This window comes from Eucalyptus grandis, chromosome 4 (assembly GCF_016545825.1).
Source record: "Eucalyptus grandis isolate ANBG69807.140 chromosome 4, ASM1654582v1, whole genome shotgun sequence".
Taxonomy (NCBI): Eukaryota; Viridiplantae; Streptophyta; class Magnoliopsida; order Myrtales; family Myrtaceae; genus Eucalyptus; species Eucalyptus grandis.
The window spans coordinates 14741494-14759589 of NC_052615.1; the positions used below are offsets into that span (position 1 = coordinate 14741494).

Sequence of the window (18096 nt, forward strand, 5' to 3'; positions counted from 1 at the left end):
CTCTCAAATCGAAGATTGGACTAGGAGAAAAAAACTCCCAAATCTAAATCGGAGAGAAGAAAAAGTAAGAAAAGAACAATAAACACAAACAATCAGAGATGGAGGAGAGTGAGACTAATTCAAATCCTACCCCATGGCTAAAGGATGAAGAAGATGATGGAGAGAGAGAGAGAGAGAGAGAGAGAGAGAGAGAGAGAGAGAGAGAGAGAGAGAGAGAGAGAGAGAGAGAGAGAGAGAGAGAGGACTTTTCAGCTCCTTGATAGAGCATTTTTGGTGTTAGTTCTATTTGCCCTTTTCGTCCAAAAAAGACGGATTCGAAGGTTTTCTTCTCAAGGTAGAGAACTTCTCTTGTTGTCCTTCCTTCAATTGGTCATGACTCCTAATGGTGTGTATGACAAAATTTCTATTTATCTACTTCTTTATTTTTTTTTCTTTTTGGAATAAAAATTTTGGTAATAAAATTTATTTCTAGAATAGATTTCTATTCTAGAAATAGATTTGGAGTAAAAATCAGAAATTGAAACTTTTAACTTTTTTATTTATGGAATAAAAATAAGAAATGGAAACTCTTCTTATTGTTTATTCTTGTCACCTCCCGCTGCCTACTTGTCATCCCTGGGACACAAGCTGCTGGTCACCAACCATTGGACATCGACCGCTAGACACCCGTTGCCTGTCGCTAGCCGCCCATTGTCAAATGTTGAACACTGGATATTGGCCACTCACAAGACTCCAGTCACTCACCGAACACCGATTGACAGACACCACACAATGGTCATTGTCACCTTAGAAATAGAAATTTTATTTTGTTATCAAATGAATTTCTATTCCTAAAACAAGAATTTTGAATTATTATCAAATATGTTTTTTTACTCAGAAACTCGTTCAGGAAATAAAAATTGAGAAATCAATTTATAACCAGAAAATGACTTATGTTCTAGAAATTTTGTTATATGTGCCTTAATTTCTTCTAATCCAATTAATCATATAAATTGGCAATCGAATCGAAAACAAGTTAGAGGCATCTTATAAGTATTTCTCTCTTTGAATGTACGTGTGCAATTTATTTATTTATTTATTGCGAATTGATGCTTTAGATATTTTGTAATAAAAAAATTCTAGCAAAAAGGATATAAATGTCAATTTTTGATATATATTGTGCCAAGCATAATTAACACGAACATTATTAAGAAAATATTGTCTTATCATAGTGACAATTTCATTCGAAAGATTATGGATAATATAAATATGTTATTATTCGATGAGATTACTAACCATGGCTAATATGCCTTTCTTTTGGTAAGGTCAAAGAGAAGTTTAGAGATATATGACAGAGATTGAAATGTGACTAAAGAACGATGCAGGCATGACATCAACAGGGTTTGGATATAAGTAAGGTGATAAAAATAAAAAAGTGTGAGAGTGTGATTGTGTGCATCCGAAACATCCACAAATACGATAAAATTTAATGCAAGCAGGAAGAGAAATACAAAATGAACTTTATCAAGAAACCATGACATCATAATGCATAGTTTGTTAGGAATTATTATGTAAAACTGACGTTGGGATGACATCGGCACGTGCTTATGTGTCGTTGGGAGGACGAGATTGACCGTGTCAAAATAATAATAGTCAAACGACATTGTCTGGAGATACACGTAGTTTTTTTTTTTGGTCGAAGGAAATACACGTTGTTCAAAGCAAAGATTATTTCTTTAAAATATATGACACGGAAAAAGTGCGATTATTAGAAAAATGTCGACGTGACATGTAGGAATATTAACATTACAAATACAAATATAACGACTCTAAGGCGCGGAGTCTCGAAACGGAAATTCTCGGATAATTGACAAAATCATATAAAAAAAAAAAAGTCACGGTCCAAAAGTGCCGGTACATTCTTTCATTTATAAACATTATAAATGGGTAAGTGGAAAATAATTGATCCTTTCATCCAGGAAAGAATTATCTTTTTTTTTTTTTTGAAAAAGAAACATGAAAATCCATAAATTAATGATCCCATTTTTATTTGCCATTTATTTAAAATTTAAAATTTGAATCTTTTCAATCTTATAGACATTTTTTTTCCGGAAAAAGAGTTTTCTCTTTTTATATGTATGCATATTCTTCATATTGTATCAATGATCTCTTTTTATTAGTTAATATTTTAAAAATTTTCCAATAAGGCAATTTTACAAATTGTTTTTAAATGTCAAGTTTTTATAAACAAGCAACGCGTGGGTACTTTTACTAATATGTATACTGCCAATCATAATTAACAAGAACATTATTAACAAAATATAGTCTTATTATAGTTACAACTCATGAGGAAAGATTTTGGATAAAAAAAGTATGATGTCAGTTGAAGGACCTTTAAATGAGATTGCTAACCATGGCTAATTTGCCTTCTCTTTGGTAGGTCAAAGAAAAGTTTATTAGATATACTGCGGAGATTGAGATGGGACCAAAAACTGTCAGCAGCGTAAAAATGACATCCGAAACGTCTGCAAATGTGGTAAAATAATGAAATTCAACGCAAGCAAGAAGAAAAATACAAAATGAACTTATCAAGAAATAATGATATCATGATGCACGGATTATTGGGAATTATTACGTAGACATGACGCTGGGATGACATCGACAATGTCTACATACTTATGTATTGTTGGGGGGAAGAGGTTGAACAGGTCAATGATTATAAAAATCGAACCACGTTGTCGAGAAATACATGTACTTCAAACAAATGATTATTTCTTTAAAAACGTGGCCGGAAAAATTGCTAGTACTAGACCAATGTCGATGTGATGAATAACATGTACGAATATTAACATTACAAATACTACCATAACCAATCTAAGGCAGGGGTTGAAAAAGAAAATTCTCGAATAATCAACGTAATTATGTTGAAAAATTCATGATCGAAAAGTGCTATTGTTCTATAAATAAAATTCTTAAATGGGTAAGTAGAAGATAATTACCCAGTAAAGAGTTACCTTTTTGCTAAAAAATAAAAATCTGTTATTTCATAGTTCAATTTTTATCTGTCATTTATTTAAAATTTAAAATTTGAATCTTTTCAATCTATATACTTTTTAAATTTTTAAATCTTGAAAAAAAAGGTTAAAGGTGACATTTTCAAAAATATCATTTATTGCGTCAATAATATATTTTTATTAATTAATAATTTTTGTAATAATATAATTTTGCAAGATGTTTTAAATGTCAATTTTTTACATATACGTAGCATGTGGGTACTTATATATAGTACCAACCATAATTTACATTAATGTTATTAAGAAAAAATTAATTTACTATGGGTCTAATTCCCCTAAAAATCCCCAAACATTAACACTGAACTTTTTTTTTTTTTTACAAAATCAAAACTTTAGGTCTAGTTCTAAATCTACATTACATTTTATTTTGTCGAAAAAAATCACCAACTTTCAATCTATTCTTAAATCTACTCCCGTGAACCAATCCTAACGAACAAGGCATTTCCACTATTATAACAAATCCATATCACCAAGGTGATTTGAAAAATTATTTTCAAAATGAAAACGTTTTAAAATATGAAAACTAGGGACGACTTACAGTAATTTTTAACAGAGGGCTAATGGAGACATATTTTGAGACTCTTGATCGGGATTGGACCTATAGTTGGGTCTTTTTTTTTTTTAAATAGAAAAGTTTGAGGCAGATTTGGACTAAATCTAAAGTTTGGAGATTTTCTTTTCTAGTAAAAAAAAAAAAATTCCAGACAAAATTGGAACTAGACCACAAATTGTGCTTTTATGGAATTGAGCCTTTTACAATAATAACAACTCAAAAGGAGATATTGTGGATTATAAAAGTATAATAGTGATTATTAACCATGGCTTAGCTCAAAGAAAAGTTTACAGATTTAAGATGGTGATTGTAAATGACTGAAGAACGACGCAGGCATGACGTCAACAGCGTTTCCACATAATAAGGTAATAAAAAAAGCTTGAGAATGTGATTGCTGACATCCGAAACGTCTACAAATATGGTAAAATAATGAAACTCAACGCAAGCAAGAAAACGAATACAAAATGAACTTATCAAGAAACCACGATACCATAAATGCATAGGTTATTAGGAATTATTACCTAAGAATGACGCTGGGATGACATCGGCAATGTCTACGTACCTATGTATCGTTGGCGGGAGGAGGTTGAACATGTCAATAATTATAAAAATGAAACGACATTGTCTAAAAACATGTGTACTTCAAAGCAAGGATTATTTCTTTAAAAGAATATCGATGTTCCAAGCACAAATATTATCATTACAAATACAAATATAATGAATGTAATGCAAGAGGAATCGAAATAAAATTTCCTCCGATGATCAATGGAATTTACATAGAAATATGTCATGCTCGATAAGCATCGATACAATTTTTTTTTTACAAGGGTTAATAACACGAAAAATTCCAAACTGATTTACTTATGATAAATTTATTTTTACCACTAAAATCCTAATTTGATACCCTTGGACAAATTTGCCTTTTGTAGGTTTTCGTTAAATTTTATCGGGAAATTGTTTGGTTAGATAACACATAGCAACTGACGAATGTATTAGTTTGGGATTTTACCTTCCATTTATCATATATATTGGTTTGTGATTTTTCGGTGGTATTAAACCAATTTAACGTAAATTAATGGAGGATAAAATTATCACAAATGTACTGGTTTGATATTTTTGGTTAGTTTGGTTTTTTGTGGTATTAAACCATTTAACATAAATTAATGGATGATAAATTTGTCACAAATGTACTAGTTTGAGATTTTTTGTGATAAATTTATCAAAGATGTTCTAATTTGACATTTTTGGTTAGTATCGGATAAATATATCATAAGCATATCGTTTTGAGGTTTTTCGTAGTATTAAATCTTTTTCTTTAATAAATAAATTTCGTAAATGGATAAGTGCAAGATAGTTAAACATGGTCAATGGTCATCACCTAGGAAAGAACGGTATCTTTTTTTTTTTTTTTTTTAAAGAGAAAATAAAACTGATCCGCAACCTAAATTGCGAAGGCAACGATGACTATTCCCGTAGGTAACAATACAGGATTCTCATTACTCGAAACGTGATGTCGGGATGACATCAAACCACGCCAACATAAATGGACCGAAAGGAGCACAGCTCACGCACGATTGCGATCCACGCCTTTAATGTCGCGACTAGATTCGAGCGACCCCTCCTGCGCAGACGGCACTATAAATAGGGGATCCCCTCCTCGTTCTTCCTCCCTCATCTGCCAACGCCGCTTTCGCAGTCCGTTTTACGAATCGAATCGACCACCGTCTTCGCTCGTTGCACTCACGAGAAGAGACGCCAACAGGAGCGCTGTCATCAATGGCCGCCAAAGTCTACATTGTGTGAGTACCGTGTCTCGCGAGTTGCCTCCTTAAACGCTGCTCCGTTGGCTTTCTTTTGGTGGGGGGTTTATTTTTTGTTTGTTCTGCTCTGCTTTCGGATGCTCTGGTTTTGCTCTGTTCGACTGTGAATTTGTTTGCGCAACTCTTTCGTTGGCTTGTTCCTGTTTCTTGGTGATCGGAATTCGTATGTAGTTTCGGTCCATTGTTCGTGGGTGAGAGTTCTTTCGACAGTTTTTGTCTTGTGAGTCTCAAGAGAATTCTGGGTTTTACTCTGTTTCCTGTTCTTTTGGAGGATGTCAAAAGCTTGGCATCAACTTGAAGATAAAGCTATTTTCTAGAACAAGATTCATTCTCTTTGATGGCTGCAAGTTCACGGAGCGATTTCGAGTCCTTGTGTGGTATCGATCTGTTAATTTGCAAGAAGCCAAACTGACGAGTGATAGTGAAGTCTGACCAAACTTTTGAATCATGATTGGAGGAAGAAAATGCAACACCCGGCTGCCCGTGCTTTTCTTTTCGCCCTTTGAGCCCACGTGGTCCCCTGCAATTCATCATTCTTTTGATTCGCTTGCACTCCAATATTTGTAACGTGACATAATCTCAGCAATTGCTCTCCCTTTTTCTTTCCGTTATGAACAGTATCTGCAACTTTTCTCTGTCTCTCCTAGGCTCACGGCATGCACAGAATGGTGTTTTAAGAAGGCTGGTTTAGTGTATTATAATAATCAATCCTAGTCAGGCCAGAAACAGTTGACGTGGATCTTGTTTTCCTTGGAGAAAATGTCACATAGCAATAAACATGATGTTTTTAAACCTTGATTTGAATGTGACTAGTGACCAAGTTCCAGTTTCCACCGAGTTTCTTTAATTTCGTTTAATGATCTGCGGAATTTCTTCTTCCTGATGCAGTTACTATTCGATGTACGGTCACGTCGAGAAGCTCGCTGAAGAAATCAAGAAAGGAGCCGATTCAGTGGAAGGAGTAGAAGCAACATTATGGCAGGTATGAATTTCATGTTAAAGTTCACATCTTTTGCTGTAGTTATTGTAGTCTAACGTGTGCAAATCTGCAATAGAAGAATGCCTTGCAACTTCTAGGGTTCGACCCTGCGAGACTTTGATTGGAATATGAGCGGTGCCCTGAGTTTAATCATGTCCATAACTTTTTCCGTGATCCTAAAGAAGCATTTTCAACTGCCGTTTCCGCCTGATTGAATGGTGTTGGCGAAAATGGCAGGTTCCCGAGACACTGCCTGAGGAGGTTCTGGGCAAGATGGGCGCCCCGCCGAAGAAGAGCGATGTGCCGATAATCACCGCGAATGAGCTCGCGGAGGCCGACGGCATCATCTTCGGCTTCCCGACCCGGTATGGGATGATGGCTGCGCAGTTCAAGGCCTTCATGGACTCGACTGGCGGCCTCTGGGGCTCACAGAAGCTGGCGGGCAAGCCCGCGGGGATCTTCTTGAGCACCGGGTCTCAAGGAGGTGGACAGGAGACCACTGCGTAAGTTGCCGATTCGCTGATCGAGCTCGCGAGCATCATTTGATTTCGAAGTGACTTCAAAATCCTTTCAATGTCTTATCTTGCGCACTCACACGTAGCGTGATTTTTCCATTGTTCTTTCTTTGGTTCGATCAGATTGACCGCGATCACTCAGCTGACCCACCATGGTATGATCTTCGTCCCTGTCGGGTACACTTTCGGGGCCGGCATGTTCGAGATGGAGAAGGTGAAGGGCGGGAGCCCATACGGTGCCGGGACCTTTGCCGGCGACGGCTCGAGGCTGCCGACGGAGCTCGAGCTCGGGCTTGCGTTCCACCAGGGCAAGTACTTCGCCGACATCGCCAAGAAGCTCAAGGGCACTGCTTGAATTTCTGCTCTGATGATATGGAAACTCAGTGAATAATCTGATGATTCAGTGAATAATCTGTTCTCTTCAAATAGCCTTGGCTTTCAACTTTCACATTGTAACGAGTTTTTAAGATATTTCATTATTTTGGGCATTGAATGTTTTGGTGTGTGTAGTTTATTTTATATCCTACTTTTACCGTCTATCTTATTGGACCTTATTCTCTCTTTTTTCCTACATATGGTGGCAATTTTGTCAAAGGAAAAATTTCGCACACAATTTTCATTTAAGCTCTCATTTTCATAATATGGGGAAAATATTTGGAGTCCCTTTCTCAATTTCTTCTGACTAATAGAAAATGAAAAATTAAAATGCTGATTGCATTCACATGTTAAAAATCACAAGTTAGATAATATCTGCCTATTTACTTTGATCGGTAAAAAATAAGAACACGACGATATTCCTAAACCTGTATTACAAGCATAAAAATCTCAATTTTTTATATGGTAGAAATAAAAATTAGGGTGATATAGATTATGGAGTTAACATTGACTTTTGGCATATGGCTTTTGATTGGACAGATTATTTTTTACCCTTTAGAAAATATTTAACAAAAATCAAAGCACTTTTAAAAAATTGAATATACATCGACCAAAAAAAAAAAAAAACGAATATTCGTTTTTATTTCTTATTTTTTTTAATTTCCATTCCGTCCTCTGATTGCTTTTATATCGGTCCAGTAGCACCGCAGTACTCTAGGAGGGCCCAAACGAAGGTGTGACATTCCTTTGCCAAAACAAGAGTATAACTAAAGCCTTCTCCTTCTAAAGTAAGATTATGATAGCTGCTTTTCATTAAGATGTTGCAATTTAGACCATGTATGCTTTCATTTCTGGTAATTTATTTATGCCCCCATCAACCAATCAACTGTCAATTCCTAGCCAATACCATGCCAATTGGTGGGCAATAATGAATTGAGAGTGCATAAATTAATAGTTGTCGGTGTCCTTTTCCCAAGGATTAATTACTTTCACAAACTATTACTCGGCATCATGTGTGATGTCCTCAATACGTCACGATTAACATATCTACTAAAGTCTTTTTCACTTTTTAAGTATGCAGAAGCGATTAAGATGTGGTCTAAAACTTTTATGAAGGACGCTAGACCAAATTATTTATAAAAAATCCTGTAGCAAATGGAAACTGAGCAAAGGTTTGGAAATGGCTTATAAAAATAATTTCGGACTTGCATAGTTTTCGAAATATATTTTGCACATACAAAGTGTGAAAAAAATTTGAAATTAAAGTATATCGTAAAACAAGGCATAATACACAATTTTCATGAAGAAAGTCCCATCAAATTTGTACCACAAAGACCCGCACAAAATTGACAAAATTCAGCCTACAGCACATTGACCCAAAACTGTCATAACCTTGGATACATCCACAATTCATATCAATTAAGCTCAAATTACATATTTCAATATTCAGCGTTCCAACAACATATCCATAGTTTCAATGAACTAGAAATTCAACAATCCTTGCAACACATATATGCCGAAACCGGACGAATGTAATTAGACACGAAATCAGTCGAGATGCTTAAAACTCAAGGAAATCAACCTCGGCGTATGGAAATCAACCTATGTAGCATAAACAGTAAGTAATTTACTCGCCTCAAGTCCATTGGAATGTCTCGCAATAGTTAGCAAGGTTTTGAGAACCTGAGTTATGGTTGGTCCTTTGGCGGTTCGAGACAAACTGAGAAACACGAACGGGAACAGCATGGTTGGTTGGCTGGTTGAATGAGGGCGCGTCGCCGGCAAAGGTGGCAGCGAGTCGTGGTGCGGCGCGGCCAAGGGACTGAGAGGAAAGGGTGAGATGTAAGCGTGTCTGGGTGTTGCTGAAGGATGAATGAAGAAACATGGGCTGGTTGGATTTAATTTTCGGTTCTTCTCTCTTCCCACCGTCTTTGGATGGTCTTGGTCAACATTTTCAACTCGTTGGCCGCCCCAGGGAGAAGACAGCCAGAGCGGAACGTGGCTTGGCTGGGTAAATTGTCATTTACCTCTTTCACCGCTCCATGGGCGTGGTCCAATTTGATTGCCACATTACTTCAGCTCCAGACAGCCCAAGCAGAAGCCGGCTGGGTGAGGTTACGTGGGTTTGGGGCTGAAGACCTGGGGCAGCAATTTTGGTGCCTCATCTTGCCATAATTGGTGGCCAATTGAAGGGCCAATTGGAGAAGACTCGGTTAGGCCGCGCGGTGCAGCAAGGTGGCGGTGTGGCAGTGACACGGCGATGAGGTGGCATGGTGATGATAGGGACGAGCTGAGGTGGCAAGTCCTTGCAGTGGTGCAAATGGTGCGATCCTATGATGGGCCTGATGACGTGATGTGAACCGTTAAGTATTTAAGACTTGCTATTCTATTGAACAAAAATTCAGATGTCACGTCGTTTGATTTTTTTTTAGTGAGTTAATTATAAACATCATCGCTGATTCTCTATGTTTGCACCCTTAAATTACAAAAAAATTAAACATCAAAGGAAGAATATTATCGGCGACGAGAAATTAAGATTTGGCAATAGTTATATATGTTGGCATTGAAATGATTAGATATATATCACGTATATGAGGACTAGATCTTGATTAGCGATGATACATGTTCGATGAGAAGTTTGCGTACCCTTATTTCTGACTAGATTAACTAGACTTATAAGTTGAATTGTCTAGTGAGATTAATCGCACAGATCTGAAAATAAAGAACAAAAAAGATAACCAACTTGCGTGATTATTTTCAGCTACCACATTAATCGATGATAGAATGAGTCTGTATAGCACCTTTATTTAAATTCAAACACGTCTTAAATGTATAGCACCTTTATTTAGTCTCAGTTCCTAATGTATAGCACCTTATACACAGCCAACAGTTCCACCAGAAAAAACACCTTATATTCCCGGTTCCATACCTACCTTCACATACAAACCGGAGGAATGCTTTCGGTTGACCGCCTTCGTACACCTTGATCAGCAGCTACTAAAGGTATTTTTCCTAACCTAATCACCATTGTCTTCTCTGTAGATGGCCCATCACTTGTCTCCATCTTTTATCTCTCTCCAATTCCTTTTGCTTTTCTTTTCTTTTTCCCCTCAAGACAGCCAAGCTTGAGGTCCCTCAGCTTTTTGTGTCTTCTTGTTCTCCTTTCTGGGCTGAACTGAATTCAACGTGTCTCCAAAGTAATGACTGTTGAGGAAGTGATGGGCTACTGTAGTTAACTGTCTTAGTGTTAAAGCGCCCTTTATCTTCCTGGCCGAGTCATCATTCCCTAAGTGAAATTTCCTTCCAGAGTCGGCGTCCAAAAATGCGGCGCTGCGCTGGTAGCGACTGGATATGTGCTGGAAATCGGCATCAGACATAGGCCTCTGCTTCTTAGGTCTTGTTTAGAAAGCCCTTGCTGATCATCTTTTCGTTTTCCTAGAGCCTGCCAAAAAAACGTATATAATAGTTTGGATCTATGATGGACATGATTAGTTACAGTACAAATATCTCTCTCTCTCTCTCTCTCTCTCTGTTTTTTTTTTTTGGGTGAACTTTAAATCCTCTAAATTTTAATTTTTTTGATTCGTTGATTGTAACAACAGGGTTTAGAACAACATATGCAACATAAGTATGGGATTTAGAACAACGTATGCAACATAAGTATCCAGACCATATAGGCATGTAGGCTAATTTATGAAATGATTGTAGAAACCTGTTGAATGAAAAAGGATTCTATGCTACACTTATATCTTATGACATGTTCCGTATCGAATGACAAATTGGCAAAAACATGACATTACATTCTCTACTTATAGTACCATATTGTCATTAGCTGTTATACGAAGCACATGAATACATTGTTAGACGGTAATATATAATGCACATCACATTAATATTTGGTGTTGTATAGATGTTACATGAAATAATTTTTAAGATGAACGTTGTACCTCAACCGGCGCTTCATTTCCCATGTATGGAGAACACAAAACCTGAAATTTGTGAACATAAAACACATTATCAGAATGATGCGAGAGCTGGACATGCTCCAGCATTTGCTGTTAGCTAGGGGAAACGAATATTTTCTTCATAACATGGATTTAACAAAATGAAGAACAAAACATACACTGACTTGATCTTGTAAAAATTTGATATACTCGACGGCTTCATGGAGAACAGATGCCGTGTCGGTCTGATAAAGAGAATAAAGTGATAGAAGCAAATCAATTTGAGGTGAATAAAGTGGCTGGAGCTGAGAATTATTCATCTCCATAAAGTAAAGTACTCCCCTTTTTGTACTCCTGTATCAAAAAGGGGAAGCGTATAATGCTGAAGCGAACCTTTCCAAAAGGCGAAACTAGTTGCTGGAGTGCGGTCACTCGGTCCCCTAGCTTCTCTTTTCGCACCTGTTAACCGATTCTTGTGTTTAAATTCAAGCTCCTGATATCTTAAAGTGACATAGATTTAAACTGGTTTGAGGTTGCATCGATCTTTATCCAAGTTGTTACTAAATCGGTCTACAATGTCCTTACCTTAAATGTGGGTAACGGTGATGGTGTCTCAAATCGAGGCCTTTTAGATGCAGGTTCAACGCCAATATTCTTCGCCATGGAACCCAAGTTTCCAGCATCTTCACAGCTGGTCTACACGTTCCAAGAGAAAAAGAAAAACAGCTGCATATTCAGTCTCAAAACCCTCGCTAATACCCCCTATGTAACTCAATTTTACCAATCACAGAGTTATCTCACCTTTGGGCAAGAGGGTTGTTTCTCTTCCAGTGCAGGATGGACAAATTGTGCATATGATGCATTGATGAAGCTAGATTCATTCAGGGACGAGTTATTGGAGTGCAAGCCACTAAATTGCTGCTGAAAAAAAAAAGAATTACAAGTGAGCAGCATTTCCATCGTCATGTTAATAGTTTTGCCTAGTTAATCTGCTGTTGATGGTGAGAAAATAACAATTACCTGGTTGTTAAAAGGCGATGGTTGAAGCTGGTGATGTTCTGGTTCTAAAGAACTTCTGGTCGAATTTGAAGGGTAAGCGTAAGAAGTGAATGACCCATTGGTAGACATAACATGACAGGTGGGTGCACAATGACTCCCCCAGTAATCAGTCTGAATTTGATGCGAAGAATCATCAATCATCACATCCTTTGCTTGATTTTTTTCATATTTGAATTTTGAACTCGCCATGTCTTCTTCTTGCAGCTTGGAATCAGTGGTACTGCTTTCGTCAATTACACTAGATTGCCTGCAGAAGCATCGAAGTATATAATAAAAGTTCAGTTATAACATGCTTGATAATTATTCATAATTCCCTCAATTCAGCATCTATATATGGCCCCTTTTTCTCCCTTTATTGTTTTTCACACTTTAAATATCATGGGGAAAGGACTTCCTTGAACTCATAAAGTACTTTCCATGTAAACAAGTGTCATCATAATCTTTTGTGAACAAACATCACGTAGCTATAACTTCTCAGTTGATGGTGTGAATCGATGTCCTACTAGTTGTCCCGGCAAGCAGGTGTTTACAAGATCAACCTAGTAGTGATCCAATCTTATTTGAGTTTGGTTCCTCCATAAAAGAAACTTAACAATGATTGAGAAAACTAAAAGTATAAGGAAGTTCATACTCACGGTACAGCAAGGTTCCAATCAGATGATGCAGAAAAAAGATCAAACCCCATCATATGCATGCTTGTGGAGTCCGTCATACAATCTATTTGATGAGATCTTTGCACGAAATCATCTTGGAAAGCTATGGATCTACCAGCGTCGTCATCATTCACTTCCTCACTAGACCTTCCAACCTTGATGATCTCCGCCATATCTGCTGAGCAGTCTCTGAAACTTCTGCCGTTGATACCATTTGGCTCTCGCGTTGAACATGGGGATGATGAGAGAAGCACGTAGTCTCTCGGCGGATTCCACCAGTTGTTGCTGTGTATCCCCATCTCGAAATCTTCCGACATCGCCAACGAATCAAAACAAAAAGGATTTGAGTTCAAGAATGTCTACCTGTTGTTGCCTTCTTTTTGGTCTATATCTCCTTGTAATGGTCTTGAAAAGACGATGGTCTTTTTCTGAGACAACTGTAGGTTGAATTTATACAACCAGGAGCTGAAACGCTGAACCCGGTTGACATTTCTAGGGACGGTAAGATAAATGAGAAAGAGCAGGCATTTTTTGCTGGAATTTTCTTTTTATATATTTTATATTATTGTACTTTTTTGATGGGTAAGTTATGCGTTTTCATTTCTTCAAAGCAGGGCAAATACCCTCAAAATAGAATTATTTATTAGACTGTTAAGCATATATGCTTATAAAAAGATAATTTTTTCACATAGTCGCTATCTTGGGGTCTATTTATAATTATCTTGGTCGTCTTTTTGGACGATGGTCGTCGATAAAGAATATCGTTCTTTCTGAATAAAGGGGGCAAGGGTATGACGACAGCAATTGATATCTAACCCACCGTAGGTCATACTATTTAATTTTTTTTTTCCTTGAGATCCAGCGGCTGATAATTACTAAATTTTCAAGGGGAGAGTTATGGTTGGTTAAAAAGATCGACCAAGATTGGCATACAAAGTTCTAGGCGATGATACATAACTTGTCGTTTTAGCTTAAATCATGACAACAAGCAAACGATGTAATTATCATATTATGTTAGTGACAAACAACAATATTCGTTTTACCAAAAAAAAAAAAAAAAAAAAAAACAACAATATTCGTTGTTCTTGAGGTACTGCAAACACGAAATTGATTTGTAATTCTAAATTGGGAGGATCCATGTCCAGCGGAAAATATGTAGTGCACTACTTTTTCCCCCGCATGCTAAGTTTTATTTGTATTTTCAAGTTCTCAATAGGTTGGCAATATATGGTAAAGTCAGCATAGTCATCAAAATGAATATACAAGGTGCTTTATTTCTTTACGTATGTATTCAAGATGCAAGCCTCCTAATTGTCCATTAAACCCACCACAATCGAAATATAGGATTAATTTATTATACTGAGCTGGAAAGAAAATGAGGAGGACCTCTTCATCTTGAATGCTAAGTTGGTAGTAGTAGGTCCAAATCGAATCGTATTTTAAGTTCTTCGTAATTGGGTAAGGTTCCTATAACTTATAAGCTTGTCCTGGATTTTCTGTGTGTTTGCTTTCAAAACTCATGTTCGAATTTTCCGGTATAAAGTTATGTGGGACAAATAATCATTGAACAGCCAACCAGATTGTAGACGTACGCGCATCAACATTACCTTTAATAATGTGAACCAACTTGTCCCTTTTTGTAAAGGACCACAGATTATCACCGAATCCCACTTTTTAATTTATTTTATTTCTCATGATTTGAAAGGACTTTTATTTGGTGCACGAGTCTTGAAAAAGAAAATAAATTTCACGAGCTATCTAACCGCTTGAAACCGTGTTTTTCTAGAGATTATCTTTTAAATTCGACATGGAGCTGAAGAGGCAGCTTGTTTGACCACGGTTGGTACTTTTTAATTCGCGAATAACATGCGTATGATCCTTACACGATTCGTCATCACCATGGACCGTCACCTAATAACATCAAGTGATCATTTATAGAAAATCGATATGAGAGAAGAAGGATGACAACAGCTTGATCTGCTAAAAGGGTTATGGTGAAGAAATCAGCAGACATCTAGAAATAGGATCGGTTAATACCTAAATTCCACACCAACTTGGTCAACGGCATTCTATTATTTGGGAAGTTAGTTCCTTCATCTAATCCGCAAAAGGAGACCATCAGGAATATAATCAGAAGATACTCACCAAGTAAACCTTATATCTTGCTGCTAATTTAAAAACATGAAAGTTGATCTATTCTAGAATTATGAACTCAAATTCGGGAAAATTTAGAAGATTAGGTTGTGACAAGCACGAGACATTTTATAAACTAACTTCTAACTTTTTAATAACGATTTTATCGATTAGTTAGGCATAAATCTTAAAAGTTAATCTGACAAATATATATGGATTTACACGAAATATTTCCAAAGAAAATTCAAGATCAAAGTCCCCTTTCAAATTTTCTTTTTCATGCTATAAAGATGGTCGGATTGGAAATTTCATTTTTACGCAAGACCCACGACTTTTTTGAGTTATTATAGAATTTCCTCTAGACTTATTTGGGAGGACGGGCTCAATTGAATACTATCCGTGATTTAAGAAGGTTAATGCGGCCAAAAGTAGGGTCAGGGCGGCGGGGGCTTGCGGCAACATCCAGGGGACATCCCTACTCTTCGATCTTGACACCTTTTTCTAAATCATGATTTGGCATCTACTTTTATCCTTTTCAACTTCTTCCCTCCCATATCCCTTTTGGAGTGTCCTTTGGGTCAATCTCTCGAGTGTTTGGAGATGTCCTTATCTTCCTTAGAAGGAAAAAAATCTTGCCGAGCATTCGACACTTTATGGATTGTGTAAAAGAGAGTGTTGTGATTTCATTTAAAACGCATTGACTCTAAGATTGAGTATGATCATCTTTGCTTTGACTCACTTGCTTTGTGTGCCTGACATTAACGTATGACATGAGACAGATACATATCATAGATATATAGAAGTCCGTGATCAAGAAAGTATTCTCAAGTTATAACTGGCAAGTCATTTGAGGGTGGAGGAATGTATCCAATTTGGCTGGAGACTTTATTGGACAATGTCCTCGAACTGTAATAAGTCATGTGGCCTTGAGCAACAAGCTTGAGAAAGAGAGAGAGAGGTCGTCCACAACGACGGGGCTCCTCGGCGAGGGGCATCGGCGTGCAGCGAGATGGAAGTGAGAAAGGGGTACTTGAAAGTTTGATGGAACTCTCTTAAGATAAACAAAAAAAAAAGAAGATATAGTGCCCACTAATCAAAATTCAGTATGGCTTATAGAGAACTTTAACAGTTAAAAATCTCTAAATTTCATATTTCTAATTCCTGCCCCGGCAACTCTATTGAGAAAATATGATATTTTACCTCATTGCTATTTTCTGACACAATGAATAATGCTCGAAATAAAGGGATTTGTTTACAAGTAGCTATAAGATGCTCGCATATGCTTACTTATTTATTTACTCTTATTGAGCTCGTCAACATTACTATTTGTATCTCCGGACCCAAAAAAAAAAAAAAAAAAAAAAAAAAAACCGTTATATCTCAAAGAAGCTTGTAAATGGGCTGTCATACCTTGGTGCAAGAATGATTTTTGGGCCCCATCCATCCACGCCCCTGGATTTTCCACTCAACTTCTTGTGCTTGAATACTTTCGCTTGGGTTTTCAAACTAAAATGATCCTATGGGTCCTGTGGTTCATACAATAGCAGCTCCAAAACGCCTACAATCCCGGAAAGCATTTTTACAAAAAGGTTATTGAGACATGGAATTTGTTAATAAATGCTTCAATAGTACTTGCCAAATAACTAATTAAGATAACATTATAAATTTTTATTACATTAACCATCTGTAAAGTATATGATCGGTGTCTTGAAAATTGAAGCCATCCTCGTAACATATGTTCATACAATCGTTAGCAGACCCTTATTATACTGCAACTGAAAAAAACCGCAAGTAATCGGAACTTTAGAATAAGTTATTTTATGAAAATAGAATCCCCTATAAGTACGCGAAATCAATTAAAACTAGCACAAGCCACGTCATTCCAAACATATTTTGTTTTTCTCCTGCATTTGTCAAAACAAAAAATAATCGATTTGAATAATAATCGGACTGTCGGAAGGAAGAAGAATTTAGATCACGTGAAACCAGAATTTATAATATTAAAGTTTGGTCTAATTTTCATGCTCGTTTTAGTTTTTCCCCCTTATTTTAAACTTTTCCTTATCCGCGTATTTTCAGGGAATCCTCGAATGCAAAAAACTTTTTTAAACAGCAGATAGAACATGGATTTGGTCAACCCATCTGCATTTAAACAAACATTTGATCTTTTTCCCCTTAATTTATTTAAGTGTAATTGCAGTTTAGCTACTTCTCATGAACATACTAATAAAAGTGTTTAAACCTGCCTCTCATACGACCCTCCTCAGAACCAAACGATGTAATTAGATAAAAAAAAAATAATCATAAAACGTGCTCACTCTTTATTACGGACATGGTACTTTATGAACTTAGTGCATAATACTAAATTGTGATACGTCCACTGAAAGTCTTAAAATTTATCACGAAATCAAAGTTTTAAAACTTTTTTAAAAATGTAATCAAGTCCTAAAACTTGCAATGAAAGTGTAATTGAGTTATAAAACTTTTAAAAAGCATAATTAACAGAAGGACTAATTGGATTAATTTGACAATGACTTGATTATACTTTTTAAAAGTTTTATAATTCGATTGCACTTCATGACAAGTTTTAGGACTTAATTGTACTTTTTAAAAGTTTTAGGGATCAAATTGATAAATTTTAGGATTTGATTACACTTCATGATAAATTTTAAGATTTAATTATACTTTTTTGAAAGTTCATGATTTGATTATATTCTTGTGACAAGTTTTAGAAATTCGAATGCATTTATCCCTACTGAATTTGATCTAGATTATGTGATTGGATTGGATGGATGTAAGGTCCAATATTTTAAAATTTGGATATGATTGGTAGGCTTTACAAGGAGAGTGTAGCAGAAGCCATGATATCTTTGCTTGAGGAGATCACTAAAGGCAAACCCAAGTTTGAGTACGTCAATGCTTAAGCTAGTGAGTTACGAGTTAATTGAGATATATTAATTGTTTCACACCACATCACTTATCTATTGGTTTTTTTTTTCTAACATTCCTCAT

General features: G+C 36.3%; 2 protein-coding genes across 4 annotated transcripts; one reads left to right on the top strand and one right to left on the bottom strand.

The window, feature by feature from the left end:
- Positions 1-5178: 5178 nt before the first annotated feature.
- LOC104441161 (probable NAD(P)H dehydrogenase (quinone) FQR1-like 1) lies at positions 5179-7482 on the top strand. The gene is made up of 4 exons (XM_010054171.3): positions 5179-5405; positions 6315-6408; positions 6643-6908; positions 7044-7482. The coding sequence occupies exons 1-4, from the start codon at positions 5383-5385 to the stop codon at positions 7273-7275; spliced, it is 615 nt and encodes a 204-aa protein (XP_010052473.1). The 5' UTR covers positions 5179-5382; the 3' UTR covers positions 7276-7482.
- A 2620-nt stretch (positions 7483-10102) lies between these two features.
- LOC104441160 (transcription factor bHLH112) lies at positions 10103-13395 on the bottom strand. 3 transcript variants are annotated; one of them, XM_010054170.3, is made up of 8 exons: positions 12934-13395; positions 12260-12545; positions 12041-12160; positions 11825-11935; positions 11633-11698; positions 11425-11484; positions 11243-11284; positions 10103-10737 (listed from the first exon to the last, which is right to left on the bottom strand). In XM_010054170.3, exons 1-8 carry the CDS (start codon positions 13266-13268, stop codon positions 10582-10584), a joined length of 1176 nt encoding a protein of 391 aa, XP_010052472.2. In that variant the 5' UTR covers positions 13269-13395; the 3' UTR covers positions 10103-10581. The 3 variants fall into 3 exon arrangements, with proteins under 3 accessions (XP_010052472.2, XP_010052471.2, XP_010052470.2); XM_010054169.3 differs by having other exon boundaries at positions 11419-11484; positions 12041-12157; positions 12934-13394; XM_010054168.3 differs by having other exon boundaries at positions 11419-11484; positions 12934-13394.
- Positions 13396-18096: the final 4701 nt, after the last annotated feature.